This window comes from Polypterus senegalus, chromosome 4, assembly GCF_016835505.1.
Source record: "Polypterus senegalus isolate Bchr_013 chromosome 4, ASM1683550v1, whole genome shotgun sequence".
NCBI lineage: Eukaryota > Metazoa > Chordata > Cladistia > Polypteriformes > Polypteridae > Polypterus > Polypterus senegalus.
Genome location: NC_053157.1, coordinates 51,311,693 through 51,330,873, shown reverse-complemented (window position 1 = coordinate 51,330,873; position 19,181 = coordinate 51,311,693). Strand labels below are relative to the sequence as shown.

The 19,181-nt window shown below is 37.8% G+C and overlaps 1 protein-coding gene across 1 annotated transcript in view; it reads left to right on the top strand.

Annotated features, from left to right (window-relative positions):
• The window catches only part of pstpip2 (proline-serine-threonine phosphatase interacting protein 2), a 175,388-nt gene that overhangs the window by 129,958 nt on the left and 26,249 nt on the right, over positions 1-19,181 (top strand). The window contains exons 7-10 of the mRNA XM_039750611.1: positions 4,299-4,397; positions 11,418-11,463; positions 13,570-13,649; positions 15,713-15,811. Of these exons, the coding sequence (XP_039606545.1) occupies positions 4,299-4,397; positions 11,418-11,463; positions 13,570-13,649; positions 15,713-15,811 (324 nt within the window). The remainder of the gene's footprint in view (positions 1-4,298; positions 4,398-11,417; positions 11,464-13,569; positions 13,650-15,712; positions 15,812-19,181) is intronic.

The following is a 19,181-nucleotide window of genomic DNA, read 5'->3' as shown; positions in this document are numbered from 1 at the left end:
TGGCACGTAGACTTATCTTGCTCAACTGGAAGAATCCTAACTCTCTTATTCGAAGTCAGTGGCTAACTGATGTTATATACTTTTTGAAACAGGAAAAAATCTAATTCTCACTTAGAGGATCTGTACAAAACTAATCAATAACATTTCAGAATAAGCATTTTAATTTAGGAAGCAGATTATCCCCCCCTGTTTTTTTACTATTTTTATTTGTATTCATTTACTAGCAAAATACCCGCACTTCGCAGTGGAGAAGTAGTGTGTTAAAGAAGTTATGAAAAAGAAATTGAAACATTTTAAAAATAACATAACCTGATTGTCAATGTAATTGTTTTGTGACTGTTATGTGTGTTGCTGTCATCAAGGATTTGATTATCATTATTTCTTTCAATCAGGTTCGTATTAGGAGGGCGTGTTGTGTTCAAGTTACATTCTGTGTTTGTCAACCGTTGTAAAGATAACAGGTTTCATTCATCGAAGTGTTCACTACCCAAATCGATAAAGGCAAGGAGGGTGCATATTTTGAACGAAAAGGGAGAAGACAGCGAAGGAGCAGAAAAGTGAGAAGGAAAACTGTTTAGATAAAGAGCTGGGAAAGTGAATGGACAGAAGCAGCCAGCGGTACAGCAAGGAGGACTCCGTAATAAGGACGGTTGGGTGCATGTAGAAGGTGTAACAATAGGATTGTTAAGCCTTATGATAATGTTCCCGCACGGAGGGTTTAGAGAGACGCACCGGGAGAAGTATAGAATAGGGAACCCCGTGTGACTGTTCTGCTGTTCTCCTTCGACAGTTCTGTAGCTCTGCATATTTGTATGCACCTCTCTAAACTTGCATCACTTTTTCCGCACACAATTCGGTCACATATAAGGGTACTTTTAATCTCCCCGAAATTGCATGTGCCTGCTAACACTCTCAGATCTGTGACGTAGTCGTCTATATTTTCTCCCCTTGCCTGATTTCTTGAAAAAAATCTGTACCTCTCTACAGTTTTGTTTATTTTCAGGTTATAATGTTCATCAAATTTACTTATCATCAAGCTCATGGTTAACTCATGAGGTCTTACATCACCGGTCAGCGCCTGACACAATTCTCTGCCGCTCTCTGCAATAAGATAACGGAATAATCTGACCTTAGTGTTTTCCTCTGCCTCTGGCATTGCAAGTTCTGTGAATAATCTGAACTCGTCCTTCCATGTTCTCCATGACTTCGTCAGGTCTTTAGCATCGAGGCTTAATGTCAGCGACGGTCTCAGACCCTCCATTTTACTTTCGTGTGAGTGTCTCCGCGTCCTGAACTTTTAACAGGAAACTGGCGTGACTTTCGGCGCGGTTCTGTCACCTACGCTGCCACCATGTTTCTCTCTCGAGATTATTAAAAGGCACAGACTCACGCTTCCAGTTTATGTCTGTTTATTTCACAGTAGTTAAAGCCAGAACAAAGTCAGTTCACGTGATCCGCTCGGAGTACATGCATCGAAGGTTCTCAGCTGTGCTTGTGCTATGTCGTGCGATCTTGCAATGTCCACGGCTTTATTTAATGTTAGCTAAGACCCTGCACTTAAAAGTTTTTTCTCGCACTTTCGCTGAGTTTGTGCCTGACCATCTCACCTTCGTTTTCATAAGCACAGTCCTTCACCCGTGAATATTTCGTGGCAGCATGTCAATTGGATAGCTGCTGACGGACAGCCTTATATGGGTAGGCACAACTCCGCCTCACATGGCGACCGAGCTGCAGGCTATGGATGTATATATGTACGTAAGTAGGATTCAGTTATGACCATTATGTGTAGAATTTCGAAATGAAACCTGCTTAACTTTTGTAAGTAAGCTGTAAGGAACGAGCCTGCCAAATTTCAGCCTTCTACCTACACGGGAAGTTGGAGAATTAGTGATGAGTGAGTGAGTGACTGAGTCAGTCAGTCAGTGAGGGCTTTGCCTTTTATTAGTATAAATTAATGTATCTATTTACTTAGTTTTACTAGCTTAAAGTTTTACTCTGCTGGCCTAGCTGTCTTTCTCATGGGTGGGGGTGACTTGTTTCGAACCAAGTCTTGTCAAACTTGACTTATTTAATTTGGTGTCTCTATTCTGTAGAAAATTAGACAATAATAACTGAAAAAAGTCATACAATCACATAAATTCTTTCATTATACAGAAACTTATTTGAAAACTCTGTTCCTTTATGTGAGAGCTTTATTTGGTTGATGAGTGTCTGTGTCCAGTATTTCCATATCAGTCAGTTCTATTCCATGTGCTAGCTTACTACTGATTAGTGTGCATTATTCATGTTGCATCTTGCATCAATGTATGCATTTATTATAAATGTATTATACATGTGCATGCACTGAAGTGAATGTCAGCACAGAAAACTTAATTTGTGTTTAATCATGAACCCACTCATAAATGTAAGTCAGTAGTCAGTAATAATCACACCATATCAATAAATTCTAGAAGAAGCAATAGTTTTCCAGAATAACACCTCCATTGCTTTAGGCCCATGTCCCCCTGCAAAGTGTAATTCTTTGGAATGAGCTGATGCCACTGCAGTGTATGACTCTAGAATTGTCACACTTTATGCTAGGGGCTTGACTTGTACTTCTGTAGGTCCATCCATACATCCATTATCCAACCTGCTATATCCTAAGTACATGGTCACGGGAGTCGGGGTGACCAGAACCGAAAGTGACATCATCATGTCCGGAACCGGAAGTGACATCATCGTGGCCGGAATCAGGCAGAATTTCCTGTGTTTGGTCTGCAGGGATAACAAAGAAAGAGTTAGTTCACCACCACTCCCTGGCCTGGCGTGGAATTACCTGTATTTGGTCCTTTTAGCTGCCTCCCATGTGTACGTGTGTGACCAGGTAAAAAAATACGCATATGCTGTGTGCATTTACGATCAATAATGCAACACATAGGATTGCTGTGTCTTATAAACTGTAACTTGCAATGAGAGATCATTTTTCATAGTTTGTTTTATAGTAAATACCTTTAAACGTTTTTATTTCCAAATATTTTTACAACCATGAATATGAAAAGTCTACACACTTATTGAAATTTGAGCTAAAATCAAAAACAACAACAAATCCTGTCAAGCTTTTTTTAAACCTTTAATATGGTCTTTTTAACAACAATATCAAAAATTGTAAAAAAAGCAAAATGTTAGCAGTTAATATTAATAACTGTACGTCATTATCAGTTAGCCATTTAGTTCACATCTGAATGAAAAACGAGCTTTTTTGAGATCTGATACATTAATAAAAATGAACCATCCATCCATCCATCCTGAAATGTGCTTAATCCATTTCCATACTGCAAGGACCAGAGGTTATCAAGGATGAATCGGCCCTCAGTGAGGCATCGGAGGAGACTCACGCACAGATCCATACTCACATATATGGAAGTATTTGGTATATGTGAGATGGAAAGCAGCATGGACACAGGCTTCACCTGACTGAATATTTTTATCTTGAATTTAATAACTCAGCCTACAATTACCCCAGCAAATGTCAGAATTAAAACTTGAAGAACAGTACTTATGCTTTTTAAAGTCTGCTTACATACATACCGTAGATTCCCTTTGGTTTTCCAGTTTTCGTCTTTTTTATTTTTATGGGTGATAGTGTTTAAGATGCTAAGTGGACAAAGGTGGAATAATAGTACCTTTCAAAAGCAGTCAATCATTTTCTAACCTTCTTAGTCCTGAATAGAGTCACAGGGGTGCTGCTGCCTATCCCAGCTAGCATAGGTAACCAACCCTGGACAGGGCACCAGTCCATTGCCGGATGAACACACACACAGACAATTTAGAATCAGCAGTCCACCTAACCTGCATGTCTTTGTACAGCGGGAGGAAATCATAGCCCCCAGAGAAATCCCACATAGAAATGGCAAGATCATGCAAGCCCCACACAGAGAGGACCCGGGACATGAGGCCTGGTCTCCTTACTGCAAGGTAGCAGTGCTAGCACTGTGCTACCATGCCACCCTGCAAAATCAGTATTACTTTTGAGTTTCATGGCTTTGAAATAAAAATATCAGAGAAAAATTTTAAAGGACTAAAATTACAAAAAGTTTTGCAAGGGAGAGGAATACTTTTGCAAGCCATTGTATATCTTAAATGTTCATTTTGATACAGAATATGTTTGTCCCTCTTTTACTATTCTTCCTTGTTTAATATATCAACACAGCACATCAATATTTGTTCACCCATTGTTGTGAGCATTGATTGGTACTCACTTTAGCTGAAATTGAGTTTATCTTTACTTAAATAACTTGTATTTCATTGAATTCCTTTAGTCAAAAAAGACATATGAACAGAAGTGCAGAGAAAAGGAAGAAGCAGAACAGAATCTGAATAGAAACTCTAATACCAGTAACGCCAAGCAGCAAGAAAAGGTAAGTACCTTCAGATTAACTAAGTGACTAGTGTTTTTCCAGTATCAGATTTAAAACAAACAGGCAATGAATTACATAAGACCTGCTCCATAGTTTCTTTAAGTTCTGATATTTTGAACACCTTAGGTAATAGTTAGGATTTTATATACTGTATATACATGTAGATGTTGTTCTGAATAAATGCCCAGTTGCTATAGTCTATTGGAGATTAGTCTCACTGAAGCCAGATGAATAATATATATGTGAGAGAAGTTTTCTTAAAAGTGGGTGGGAAGAATTAGATGACTCACTGACTATCACATTTCTTAACCAATCCAATGCTTCCTGAAGGTGGTGCTCAAAATAGGGGCAGTGAATTTGAACTACAGTTATCAGAAGTGCTCTTGTTAATTTGGTCTGACAGAGAGCAAGCTTCTCATTACGATGAAACGTCTACAGTCTAAGTCTCCTAAAAAACCCTATTAGACATATAAATGTGTGTCATGTGTGCTGAGAGCACATTGCACATTTTAAAATAAACATAGCCTGATGCAAAGGAAATGCCTTTCTGTAACATTAGATTATACTGTACAGTGACATTCAGTGGCATCAACGCACATGTAGTAAAAGTGAAGGATGTGTTGTCACAGGAGCTGTGTGTGCTCTCAGTTATTCAGCATTATAACAATAGTGTAGGAGTTGATGTAAGCAAGAAAGAATTGGCAGCTATTTTCATGAAAATATGAATTGCAAAATATGCATGAAGAAAACAGTGTGTCACACTCCATCATTAGGACTGCTATTAAGAGAACTGAAAATGAAAAGCCACAGGAGATGCAGATTTCATTACTCAAATCACCAAATCTGCCTAACAACACCAGTAGATGCACAGGTGAGGCTGCACAATATCTATGTTCTGACTGCCTGTCTAAACAATTTAATAAAGAAATGTAACATTACTGTTTATGTGGAAATGCAAGCATACTGCAACAAAGTAGCCACGGCGTTTTAACACGTATATCCATAGACCACAATGCTTCTTTAAAATCTATTTGCTGTTGTTATGTCATGTATTGATTCAATAGTTAAAATAAGAGAAAGATATCATAGGAGACAAAGACACTTCTCAAACATGTTGTATCCGGTAGCTGCAGTAGTTTACGTGTGTGTGTCTGTCTGTATATCTATCTTCACTATTGCAGCACTCCTTACAATGTACCAATTAATTATTAAGCTTTAGTTACCTTGAGCTCTTTAATGATTACAGTAATCCCTCGCTATATTGCGATTCGACTTTCGCGGCTTCACTCTATCGCGGATTTTAAATGTAAGCATATCTAAATATATATCACGGATTTTTCGCTGGTTGGCGAATTTCTGCGGACAATGGGTCTTTTAATTTATGGTACATGCTTCCTCAGTTTGTTTGCTCAGTTGATTTCATACAAGGGACGCTATTGGCGGATGGCTTAGAAGCTACCCAATCAGAGCATGTATTACATATTAACTAAAACTCCTCAATGCTATATGTTTGCCGTGCGGTGCTTGATTGTTTGCTTGTCTCTGCCTCAATCTCACCCTCTCTGACATTCTCTGCGCCTGACGGAGGGGGTGTGAGCAGAGGTGCTGTTTGCACAGAAGCTGTTTGCCTAGTGAATACGGACGCACCTCTAAGGGCTGATTTATACATCACGCTCAGAACGCGTACGCGCCCACATCATGGCTGCCACGCGTTCCCAGCATTCATTTCACGCGTCCTCTGAGCAGGTCCTCAGAAATTAACGAGTTGCAGTACCAGCAAAAAGTCGGGGGGCGCAGTGTGCTAAAAGTCGGAACGTGACGTCAGAGTCTCTGTTTACTATCTACATGTGACAGCAAGCCTCTATGGAGATCCTTCGGGGATCGATGTGCGCGCTTTGCTGTTTGATGAATGGCTCAAATACAGCGCTATACATTATGTTGCTGATGTGAAGTTGCAAAAAATAAATAAATAAATAAACGGCACTAAAGATAGTGTGTGAGACTTTTAAAATGTATTGTGTCATTTATATATGTCTTTTTTATTTTTAAATTTTTGCAACTTAACAACAGCAACATAATGGATAGCGTTATATTTGAGCCACTGAGAAAAAAATAAAGGACACGGTGAAAACGTGTACTTTGTGATTAAAGTGGAAATTTCGGCTTTAATCTCAATGTCCACTTTAACCTCGTAGTTTACTTTATCATTAATGCAGACGGTCGTAAACGTCATCCCAGTTTTTAATCGCTACGAGCTTCTTGGACTTGACAGCAGGTAAAGTAAAACAATAAAAAATAGACAGCACAAAAGATGGTATGTAAGACTTTTAAAATGTATCGTGTCATTGCGATCGGGAATATGCAACGCTTGAATATAAAAGCACCACGAATGCATCTGTATGTCGGCATTTTGCTTCAGCAGCGGAAAGCAGCAATAGATCGCTAAACAGAACAAATTAAATGTCTGATATTCCAACTCTCTGCACATTTAGAATCTTTAGATTTATACTTGATATCACTTTCATGATGAAATGCATTAAAATGTGTATGTTACATTTTACATATAATTTTGTTTAAATAATGAATACTGTTAATAAATACACACATGGGGGAATAATTATACACATGGAGGTGTCACGGTGGCGGAGCTATAGCACTGCTGTCTCGCAGGGAGTTACGTCGCTGGTATTTCCTGCTTGTATTCCACACTGTGCTCCGGTTTCCTTCCAAAGATATGCAGATTTGGGGATTTGGTGCCGCTAAAATGACGCTAGTGTATGCGAGTGCTTGTATTCACCTTGCGATGAGCTGAGGCCTCATCAAGGGACTGTTTCTCACTCGTGCCCAATGCTTGCTGGAATGGACACATCTCTGGATTGATGGATTTAATCAATAAACATCCTTTTCAGAGATATTGCGGTAAGGTGTCATCAGAATTTAATGAGTGTTTTAGGCAATTCACAACACAGAGAAGCCGAACATGTTCTCACCGTCATAATATCTCGCACTGCCACCTGGTGGATTCCTCCAGATTTACGTAAAGTACGCGCGCAAGTATGAACACTACAACGCTTGCGTAGCAGGAGCGTCCGCTGCAGCATGCGTCGCGTCGTGTGAAGTATAACTCCGGCCTAAGAAATGCCGCTTTATCCCGGTGCTTCCAAAAGCACATGTATTGATTTTTTGATTGTTGCTTTAATCTCACTCTCTCTCTCTGACGTTCTCTGCGCTTGACGGAGGAGATGTGAGCAGAGGGGCTGTTTGCACAGAGGCTGTTTGCTTAGAAGATACTGACGCTCCTCTAAAAAATGCCGCTGCAAATTTAAAAGCACACGTATTGATTTTTTGATTGTTTGCTTTTCTTTGCGAGCGCTCTCTCTCTCTTTCTGAAATTCTCTGCTCCTAAAGAGAAGGTCTATTTGCATTCTTTTAATTGTGAGATAGAACTGTCATCTCTGTCTTGTCATGGAGCACAGTTTAAACTTTTGACTAAAGGGTGTTATTTCATGTCTAGAGGGCTCTAATAATGTTAACAGTGTGTGAGAGTTTATAAGGGCTTAAAATATATAAAAATAACTATACAAACATATGGTTTCTAATTCGCGGATTTTCATCTAGGAGGGATTACTGTAATGGAATTTTTTGCTTTTTATTTTCTTCTTGTGTCAAGTCTTTCGTTCAATATATTTTTTTCCTCTCCCTGATACCCAAACATCATTTTAAAATGCATGGACTGGAGAAATTAGAGACAGCTGTTTTAGGAAGAAGCCCTATGGGTATATTCTTTGCGCCACCGTTCACTACACGCTTTTGAATGGGAATGTCCCCAGACGAGTATTCTCATTTGAGAATCACATCTGGACTTGCAAGCCTGTTTGGAGATTGAATGACTTGTTCAATTGTTATTTAAAAAAACAGTGACCAAGTCCTGGTAACTTTTAACCACATCTCCATTATTTTGGAGGGGACTGGGCGGTCTTATGGTCTGGAATCCCTACAGATTTTATTTTTTTCTCCAGCCGTCTGGAGTTTTTTTTTGTTTTTTCTGTCCCCCCTGGCCATTGGACCTTACTTATTCTATGTTAATTAATGTTGACTTATTTTGTTTTCTTATTGTGTCTTTTATTTTTCTATTCTTTATTATGTAAAGCACTTTGAGCTACTGTTTGTATGAAAATGTGCTATATAAATAAATGTTGTTGTTGTTAGAACATTCTTCACCTTTCTTTTGGTCATGTGTTGTCATTTTCTGCTTTTGCTTCTAAAAATAATTTCTGTTGGAGCCATTATTGTTATTATGGGGAATATAATGGGATGAAATCAGAATTGCGTAGGTTTTCATTTGAAGCCCAGATGACTTCTTGAGAAAGCAGGCAATTCAAACAGTGCTGTCAGTGACTGTGGGAAGGCAATCACAGAAATAAAGAGACATATACAAGCCTGGAAACGATGAGGAATGGCTTAAGGACATCTGTGTTAGTTAGAATTTTCAATGAATGCTGGGCGGTCTTTTGACCTTGGAACCCCCCCTGCAGGATTTTTATTTTTTCTCCAGCTTAACTGGAGATTGTTTGGTTTTTCTGTCCTCCTGGTCATCTGAACTTATCATCAAACTCATCTTTAGAGACTTAGAATACAATATTTTATTAGACTCAATATTACTACAGCCTGAATTGATTTTGTCTTGTTACGTATTCATTTTTTTTTTGTCCAATTTAATGTTTTTGTTTCCTTGTAACTATCTCTTTGACATCTTTCAGCTACATTCTGTTTATGAAAATGTGCTATAGAAATAAATGTTATTGTTGTTCTTGTTTAATTAGGGTACTTGTGTGCCTTTGTTGGTGCACAAGAGTAATTTGCACCAAGGTCTTTCAGCAGATACTTCAAGAGATAATACTCAGCAATACGATAAGGTGGTGGGCTTGGACACTGAAGATAGATCACACTCATATGAAAGATAGCAGTAGCTATATTTATCTAAAGTTAAAAATTATAATGAGTCAAGAACAATAAGACGGTTCAGCTTCTCTCACAGCTGCAAATTAATACAGCCTACAATGTCAAATTAAGTTTATAGGTATGTGTGTAATTCTATCATTCATCATTCATTCACTGTGCCTTAATGCTGGGTAGATGAAAATAGCAGACAAAAGAAGTGTCAATGTACATAAAAATTATTAATGCTAGGTGGCTTTGCTTCGCTCACCAACCTCCCAGTCTGCATTTCACGTCTCTGCCGCTTGTGTATGTGGATTTCACTTTCACAAAACAACAAATCTTTTAATTCTCGTGGATATCCCTCTTCATTGGGAAGAAACACTACTTTTCTCTGATGGCCACACAAAATAGACGATCTACAAGTGTCCGAGTTGAAGTTTTTAAAGCCAAATAATATGTACATATTTCTGTCATATCATCTATGTCCACATATTCAATCTCTTTTCATGGTTCCGTTATTTCACTGAGTAGTAATTTCCGTTTGTTAGCATTGATGCTCGCTTTATTATCAGTTTTTTGAGACTTTCATAATCTCTAACCTGCTCTGCATGTGTATCGTGCCAATGTTTTTTAACCTCTTTAAAACATTCTACTTTGTCTTCTATTCTTTGTCTTTTATTTCCGACCCCGCTGAGAGCGCAGGAACTGTGTCTGACAATAGTATTCACACGAGTGAGAAGTGAGTGGACCATGGTTGTGGTTGTAAATGTTTGAGAGGAGGGCGGGACTTTTTAAAATCTCTTGTCAAAAAATCTTGTCTCGCGTGACCTGAAATTATCTCTCACGGTAGTTGAAATTATCTCCGAAAAAGTCTCATCCTAGGATTTTCTTTAATAATAGAGAGATATGTTCAGTGGGTGTTTATTGACTCAGAGTAAAACAGTGCAAATTTTTAATGAATAAAACCGAGAGATAAGCATAATCAAAGCAAGCCACAGTCAGCCAGAAATCACTCAGATCAGAAGGACCAAATTGAAGTCACAACCCTAAAATTGATGAACAGAAGAAAAGAATCTAAATACAAGGAGGACAGAGAGAAGATTTGTCATGCATGTGTTTTAAGGGTTATATCTGTAAATCTCGGATACAGAATAAATGTTGTTATATTTATGGATCTTTTAAAGGTTTATCTATAAGAAGACACTGATAACTGCAAACCGATAGAAGGCTAACTACAACCTATGGGATTCATTTAGAATCATCCTCCCCTCATAGGTGTACTTACTGAAGATGTTATTAATAGTTATTATGAGGAAGAAACAGTAAAATGAGTGTGGCAAAAATTAACAAAGCAAAACTCAAAACTGGAAGTCAAGAGATTGATTGTCCAAACAACTAACACCAATCCAAAAATCAAAGTTGTAGTCTCCAGCAGAGTTGTAATACCAGGATTGAAAATTATGAAATATAATTTATAAGTATAATATAAAAAATAGAAAGGCTAAGTTTTAATCCATGGATGCTTCAGAAATGCATACAATGACATTCATTAACCCATGCCATTGATGTCACTTTCTGAATGATTATGGTATTGTTGTCATAACAATGACAAGTGCAAAAAGCCCCAAAATGGCAATACCATGGAAAAGACAAAAACAAAATGGCACTGAAAATAACAATATTAAAAATAACAACTTTAAATGGAAGCTCTCTAGCACAAAATGAATAACAATGCCAATCACAACAATTGGCATCGGTCTTAAACTTTAAATATAGGATCCTGTGATGCTAAAATGTATTACTATGGACAAGTGCTGATCTGGGCGCCTTATGATTTAAAGTTGTAAAAGTGACCCTCAAGGTGTATTTAAAGGACAGCACTCCACAAACGGAGATCAGCTGAGAATTTCATATAAAATGTCATGTTTTAAGAACAGAACACTAATCAATGTAGCCAATCAGGTAATAAGTGTGCAATGTCAATGCCCTTGATTCTCTGGGTGCTTAAACCTAGTGAAAGATACAATCATATTTATTTAAATGTGTTTAATTAGAAGTAAATTCTTTGTTTTATTTTAGCTTCAGATGAAATCTCAACAAACGAAGGCAGCTGCAGAAGACGCAGGTTTGTGAAGTTATTTCAATAAAGTTTGTTGTTTCATCACATTCTTGTGTTGGTTTATCGCTTTGTTTTCCTTGCTCTTCTCTTTCTTTCAATAAAACATTTCTTTCATTTTGCACTTCCGTATCATGCCATCTCTGCCTATGTTTTCCATTCCCTTTTATTTGAAGACCAGAAGAGCACATATACAGTATCAATAGCTCCTTATCTTTGCTATTCATGACAGCCTCTATTAATAATCCCCCAGTACGTGGTGCATACATGTTCAGAATTCTTGATCAAATCGTTCATTAAATTGGTGGACTTCACTCATTTCAGTTCCCTTTTATTTCAGGACCACTGAGCTCCATACGTTCAACTAGTATGAGTTAAATTTGTACAAAAAAATAAATTGAATCCTGTATATCAGGGGTCCTCAATCACGGTCCTGGAGGGCTGCAGTGGCTTCAGGTTTTTGCTCCAACCCCGTTTCTTAATAAGAAGCACTTATTGCTCAAGTAACACTTCTGCTTCACTTTAGTTGTTTTGCTCGTTATGAGTTTGAACCCTTATTGCTTATTTTAGTCTTGGACAGCTGTATTCTTGGTTTTTAATTGCTCCTAATTAGCATTAACATACAAATGACAAAAGAGACCAGCAATTCTCCATTTAGTTTGTTACCATTTACGCCTGCGTGCATTTATCGTGCACTATTGGGTTTAATTAAATACTTGGAAGGAAAGTGAAGAGAATAAAGTGAAAGACTGAGGATTACTCATCCATTTTAGCCTTCAAATCATTTGTATGATATCCTTAGAAAGGGGAATAAAATATAGGATATGAGAATTACCTGACATAGCAGAGTTAAAGCACTAACAAGCCATGATATTAAATTATTGGCAAGAATTGCTTTCTAATTAAGCAACCGGGTTAAAACAAAAGCCTGCAGCCACTCCGGCCCTTCTGGACTGTGATTGAGGACCCCTGCTGTATATAAAAAGAAGGGAAAACAAAAAACAAAAGCATGAATCATAACAGATGTTCTGACATAGAGCAGTTGATGCGGGTTAATGGAGAAAGTGATCAGGAAATGAAACGTTGTCAGAAAATTCATTACCATTCATCAAAACCAAAACAGTAAATCATTGTCAAGAAATCAAAACCAGGAACGATAAATGAAAAAATGAAAGTCACACGAAAAGTTTGTTTTATCCACTATCTTGGACAACCAGGAAGTGCACGGCAATAACATTTATACTGTCACATTAATGATGTCACGTGCTGCACGCTTTTGGTCATCCATCATTAGCAACACATAAACAGTTTTCCACAGAGTGGTGGTGTCCTTGGAAAACAAAGTGGTAACACCATAAAAATAAAGCTTAAATAGCAGAAAGAAACTCTCCATAGTGAAAAGCCCCAGAATACATCTCACATGCATTCTCAAAATTAACTGAGATCTCAAGTAAAAGTAATATTCACACATCATGATTTTTGCAAATGTACATTATGAATGGTAGTTCACCCATTCCAGCAAAAAAGGTACAATACTACACACCAAGGTGAAAGACGTTATTATTTAGCTTGCCTTTATGGGGAATATTTTCAAATGGGGGCAATCAAACCAGACACATAAGGAAACAATTTTTAAGCAATATTTTTTGAACGATTCATTTAATGTCACAGGCTATCACATATCACTCTGGCACTCTCTGTTGTTATTTTCTTCCTTATTCAAAGCTGTCACGTCAGAGCAGGCACAATACCAAAAACAATCAGGAGGCATAAATGTGCTTCTGGCTACTCCTTATTTTATGTAGCATCCGAATGACAAATTAGTAAACAAATATAAGGCAAAGGTTGTTGTTATTTCATTCATTCATTCACTCACTGATCCGGTTTAATCCAGCTGTAGAATTATGGGAATACCGAAAACTAAGACAGGAACCAAGCTTCTCAGTGAGCAAATTTGCCAATAGCTGGGTTTCACTGTATATCATCACTATTTTTAATACCTTAGGTAAATGTATTTTTAACATAATTGTATTTCCTTATTAATAATTTAAATTTCATATTTAACATTAAATCATTAGAATGAGTTTACTTTCTGACTTTTTTGCCTTCCTATAGACAAAGTTTATCAGCAGAATGTAACATTGATGGAGAAGGTCAGAGATGAGTGGCAAAAAGAGCACATTAAAAGTTGTGAGGTAATGTTTTCAGTCTTTCTTGTGTTTTGCAAAGAAATAAAAAAGTCATGATTCATTCACTTTTTAGGAGACAGTACAATACATAGAACAGAACAAATCCTCAGTACAGTATAAAAATAAAAATTTTATAAGTACAGAGTAGAATTTAACAATAGATGATATCAAATAATATGATTTGGATTTGTTTAGAGTCCTGGAGACCTCGTCCATCAAACAGCCTACCCCATTTGGCCATTCCACGGCTGAAATAGCGCTAATCTGATGAAAGGACCCCTCTTTCCCACGATTCCTGCCATCCTCCATCAGGGATGACTTTACTTTAGGCAGGCAAAACATCTTGGCAGGCTGGCCGTGGCACCAAGTGCCACATTTGAGTACAGAGAAGAGAATCAGAATAGGTGATGGTTAGTATCAAATTATAACTATCGTGTTACTTATGTTTTAGTGCTAATGACTAACAACAGAGATGCAGTCTGTGCAGTTAATCAGCAGCTCTAGTCAGGATATGCTAAACTGAAGTAGTGAGTCTTCAGCCGAGATTTAAAGGCTGAGACCGAAGGGGCATCTCTTATAGTAGCAGGCAGACCAGTCCACAGTTTAGGGGCCCTGTAACTAAAAGCTCGACCTCTCACTGTTATTTTATTAATCCTTGGAATCATAAACAGACCGGCATCTTGAGATCTTAATGAGCGCTCTGGTTTGTAAGTCATGATAAGTTCAGACAAGTAAGCCGGACCTTGGCCATTTAAGGCTTTATATGTTAAAAGGAGGATTTGGAAATCAGCCCTAAACTTAACCAGGAGCCAGTGTAAGGATTTAAGAACTAGAGTCATGTTTTAGTATTTTCTTGTTCTTGTAATAATTCTTGCAGCAGCATTTTGGATTAACTGGAGGCTGTATAGAGAACAGTTTGAACAGCCAGTGAACACCACATTGCAGTAGTCAATCCTACTAGAAATAAATGCATGAATTAATTTCTCAGAATCCTGTTTATTTTGAAAGCGCCTTAATTTCCTAACATTTTTAAGATGGAAGAAACATGATTTGGACAGCTTTGTAATATGAGATTTAAATGACATGCTAGAGTCAAAGATAACTCCGAGATTGCGGGCTGATTCAGTAAAATTAATGGCGATTCCAACTGAGTTAAATGATGACAGAATATTGTTGTGATCAGCGTCATTCCCTCCAACAATTAACATCTCTGTTTTATCGGTGTTTAAAGACAAGTAGTTCTCATCCATCCACTCCTTTAATTCACTAACACAACTAATTAAAGACAACATCGGAGAAACTCCATTTGATCTAAATGAAAGGTATAACTGAGTGTCATCTGCATACGAGTGAAAATTAACATTATGTTTCCTAATGAGAGATCCCAGTGGAAGCATGTAAATGGAGGGTTGCCTTCCCAGGGCTGCTTTCTGCCTTTTACCTGGGGCTGCTGGCAGAAATTGTCATTCCATAACCTTGTAATGAACTAAGCAAAAATGAGAAAGCTGCATTACATTATATTTACAATTTCAGGACGTATCAGTAATGTACTGTAACCTTTGAAAAAAATCTCTGTTCTCACAGAGTTAAACCTTCCTCAGCCAGAGTATGATGATGTTGTATTAGATTGCATTACTCTGTGTTTGTGTTTAAAGTTTGTGGGGGGAGGCAACTCCCTTTATCTGGTCAGTGTTTGACCTTATAACGTTAGAACAGTTTTGACAAGAACAGGCCATTCAGGCCAACCAGCTCGTCCATCCTATTCACCTGGATTGTCCAAAATATCATCAAGTCAAGTTTGTGTGAAATTTACCCTTAACAAAGTTATGTCCCAGTATTCTTGTTGCTGAATTTATTTTATAGTAACAGCTGGGATCCACTGTACTAAATCCCTTCATGGTTTTAAACAATGTGTCTTCTACCAAAGAGGAATCTGTTTGTAACTCTCCATGGCTGGAGTCAAGCAAATGGACCATAAACTTAATCAACATCTCTGTTTAATATGAACATAGTAATTCATGCAATATTTACAGTAATATGTTTCTTCTGATCTTTTGGATTATTTGTAGCAATTTGAAATGCAAGAAGTTGAAAGGATACACAATTTGAGGAACATCATATGGACTCATGTAAATCAGCTTTCTCAACAGTGTGTTACAAGCGATGAGGTGAGACCTTTTTTTCCACAACTGATACACAGTAAGGCATAACACTCCCATTTAATTTGGTAGCTTCAAGAGGGAGTCAGGATCAGTTGCCGGAACATCCATGATGTTGTTTTATTTCTTCATCTAAAAAAAAAGTAACAAATCACAAATACTGTAAGTTTATTTTGTAGTTTCATTTATTTCCCAGTAAGAAATTTTGTTTCACAAATATTTTGCAAAAATTCTGGCTTGTTTATCATTTTAGGTATAATTAATGTGTTGCAAAATTAGTTCTCTTACAAATGTGCTCTGAGTAACCTTATGTGACATAAATTGAGGTGCTGAATTTACTTAAAATGAACTTCTAAACCTGAGAGCTCCCAGGCTGTGCAGTTGTAATTAATTGTTTTGTGGTAGACTGGGGCCTTCATTGCATTCCTCCATACCCAAAACAACATCAAGGAAGCCAACCAAATAAAACAAAAACTAGGTGTTTATTGAAAACCACACAAAGGAACAATGCACAAGGTGTATCACAGTAAAGAGCGCATTGACTAAAACGCTACTACTGGTCAAACTGTATGGTTTTTACATCTCTGTCTACCTCATGGGGTGGCTTGTCCACTTTCACTCCCACTCAAGTACACTAAACCACTACACTTCTCATTTGCTGTCTTTCTTTTAATTTCACTCTCCTTCTGTCCATCTTTCCACCAGTTAAATACTCCTCTTCCTTAACGTAGACTCAAATGCAATTTGGCCGAATGGCAGCATTAAAACCTCAACAGTTTTCACTTTGGGCCGTTTCCCAGAATCAAACTGACTGCACTACACATATCTCCCTCAGCTATAGCAATCTCTTTTAGACCGTGAAGGGCCATATTCTGTTCGCTAAAATTCAATACCATTTTTTTTGTGATTTTATGCTTTGAATTATAGTCTTGTTGAAAGCAGAAGGAGACGAGTATTGTCTCCAGTTCAAATGTCCCGTCACTAAAATGAAATCGCTTTGGTATGAGCCCGTTTTTTGAAAACAAGGAAAAGAGAAAGGAAAATAACTTTTTGCTCAACAGCAACTTAGTTTTGAATTTTAACTTCTTTATTTAGCAGATCGTACTTGGTAAGCAACCTATACTTACTGTACTTACTGTTTCTTCTGCACTAAATATTCTGCTGCTGTTACCATGGCCAAGTTTTCCATAAAAGTGTGAGAAAACAACAACCTCAGCACAATCACCAAAATGGTAGTGTACAAAGCCTGCGTACTGAGTACTGTGTGTCTCTATGGCAGCGAGTGCTGGACAACACACATACAGTATGTCAATAGGACCAGCTCTCATCTCTGGAGACTGAGTCGATTCTTGAGCATTTCCTGGAAAGGTAATGTGCCAAACAAGACCGTCCTGGACCAAACCAGCATGCCAAGTATGTACATACTCCTTATTCAGTGACATATGTGCTGTTTGGGCCACGTCATGCATGCCGGTCGCATTCCCAAAGACATGGGGAGCTTGCCACAGGATTCCAGCCCACAGGACAACCACTGCTGAGATTTTGTGACTCTTGCAAATGTGACCAAAAGATTGCTGACATCAGTGTGAACACATAGGAATAGACCACTGCAAAATGATGCGCCTGGCAACAGTTGATACATTTGGGCATCACCATGGCTGAGGAGAAGAGAATCTGAGTGCAGATGGACAAAAGAGTGAGGAGGAAAGCTACAGCAGTGACCACCTAACTGCAACCATCAGCCTACATGTGCAGCACATGTGCCAAAGACTGCCACTGAAGAATTAGCTTGTTCATCCACAGCCAACTCTGCTCCACAACCAACTAAGTCCTTAACTGGGCACATCCATTGTCTAGCCACACAGACAGAACCATTACTCAAATATTCTGCTGCAGTTGATTAGGTAGGGATACTTTTTTAATGGAAAAGGGCCAGGAGATGGAAGAGGAAAACAATCAAAGTAGATAAGCAAAGCTAAGTGTCACTATGAAGCCATGATTGTTCATCTAGGCGTTAATGCTAATCCATAGTCAAAGTCCTTTAAACTCAAAGCACATGGCGTAGCCCTAAATTCTCTTACTATTACACACTCTCAGAAACGCTCTTAGGATCCATAATCTTGGACAATGTGAGGTCAGCTATTCTAGTGACGTCTGACCTCTGGGAAACACGCACCTAGCAAAGAATCAACACATCAGAGCAATGACACCACAAAATGACGGTGCTTGCCAGAAAAAAAATGGAATTGAGATAATTTCAAAATAAAATAAAAATTAATACAGTTTGAGCAAAAACATTCATAAAAAATAAAAGTAGATATGAAATCCTTAGGTTTCAGAAACAGTAAAAAATTACTAGACTGTACATAAAGGCGAAAAAAGTATTTAAACAAATTATAGGGCTAAACAAAGACTTTGATCTTTGCTGTTTAAGCTCTTTGAGGTTATTGTTTTTTTTAAAAGCCATAACTTCAATCATCCCTCTTTGTATTCTCTGACAATCTTGACAGTGTTTCTTACCAAACAGTGAGTAATTGAATCCTAATTTTCTGATTTTAATCCTGTGTGCTGTCAACTGTGCCTGCAACTTACAGGCAAATTCTTAAACACTGGAAAACCCCTGTGTTCCCATTAGTAAGTTCTTCTTGCTTTAGCTGTACATACAAGGTATATTTCCATGTATGTGTTTTTATTCAAAAAATTTTTACTTTTTCCTTTTATTCTTAAGTGCATAATGCTGCCATTTTCGAATTTAAGCATATAGTTAATGGACAGCTATGGCTGCTATGGACCACCTTTGAAAGGGCACCAGAATTGCTGTCACAACGATTTGCTTATAAATTCCAGCACAGCACCGTTAGTCCTTTGTCAGAGATTACAGATTTGAACTGTGAACAATGTTTGTTTGTGCTTTAGGTTCTGATTTTCTGGTAACGATTCATAGATTTCCATTCTCAGTCTCAGAGTTTTGGGTTTGGTTGAATTTTTGTGCTCTTGTTATCAGGTTCTGGCAATTCTTGTTTGATTATGATAACAGTTAAGCCCCCTGGTTTTTGACAGCAATCCATTTTCAATAGCAGTCTGTTTAGAAATGTGTGTTTTGGTTTCTGTTTTGAAAACCATGCAAGTCTCTTGATCTATTGCTAATAAAAAATAGCAGTTGCTCTCTGTCATGTAGTCAGCAGGTTTCGAAGAAGGTTGCTGGAAATTTAAAGTCAGCCTTGCGTCTTTGAGGACTTGTGTTTGGCTTAACAGAACTGAGGTCATACAGTAGCTAGGGTCTGGCATCATCATTAAATCACCAAAGTTTCCAATCAACACTGCTTTATCTCAGCTCATGAGCACATTGCAACCCAGCAATCTCATTCAAAAGGCTGGG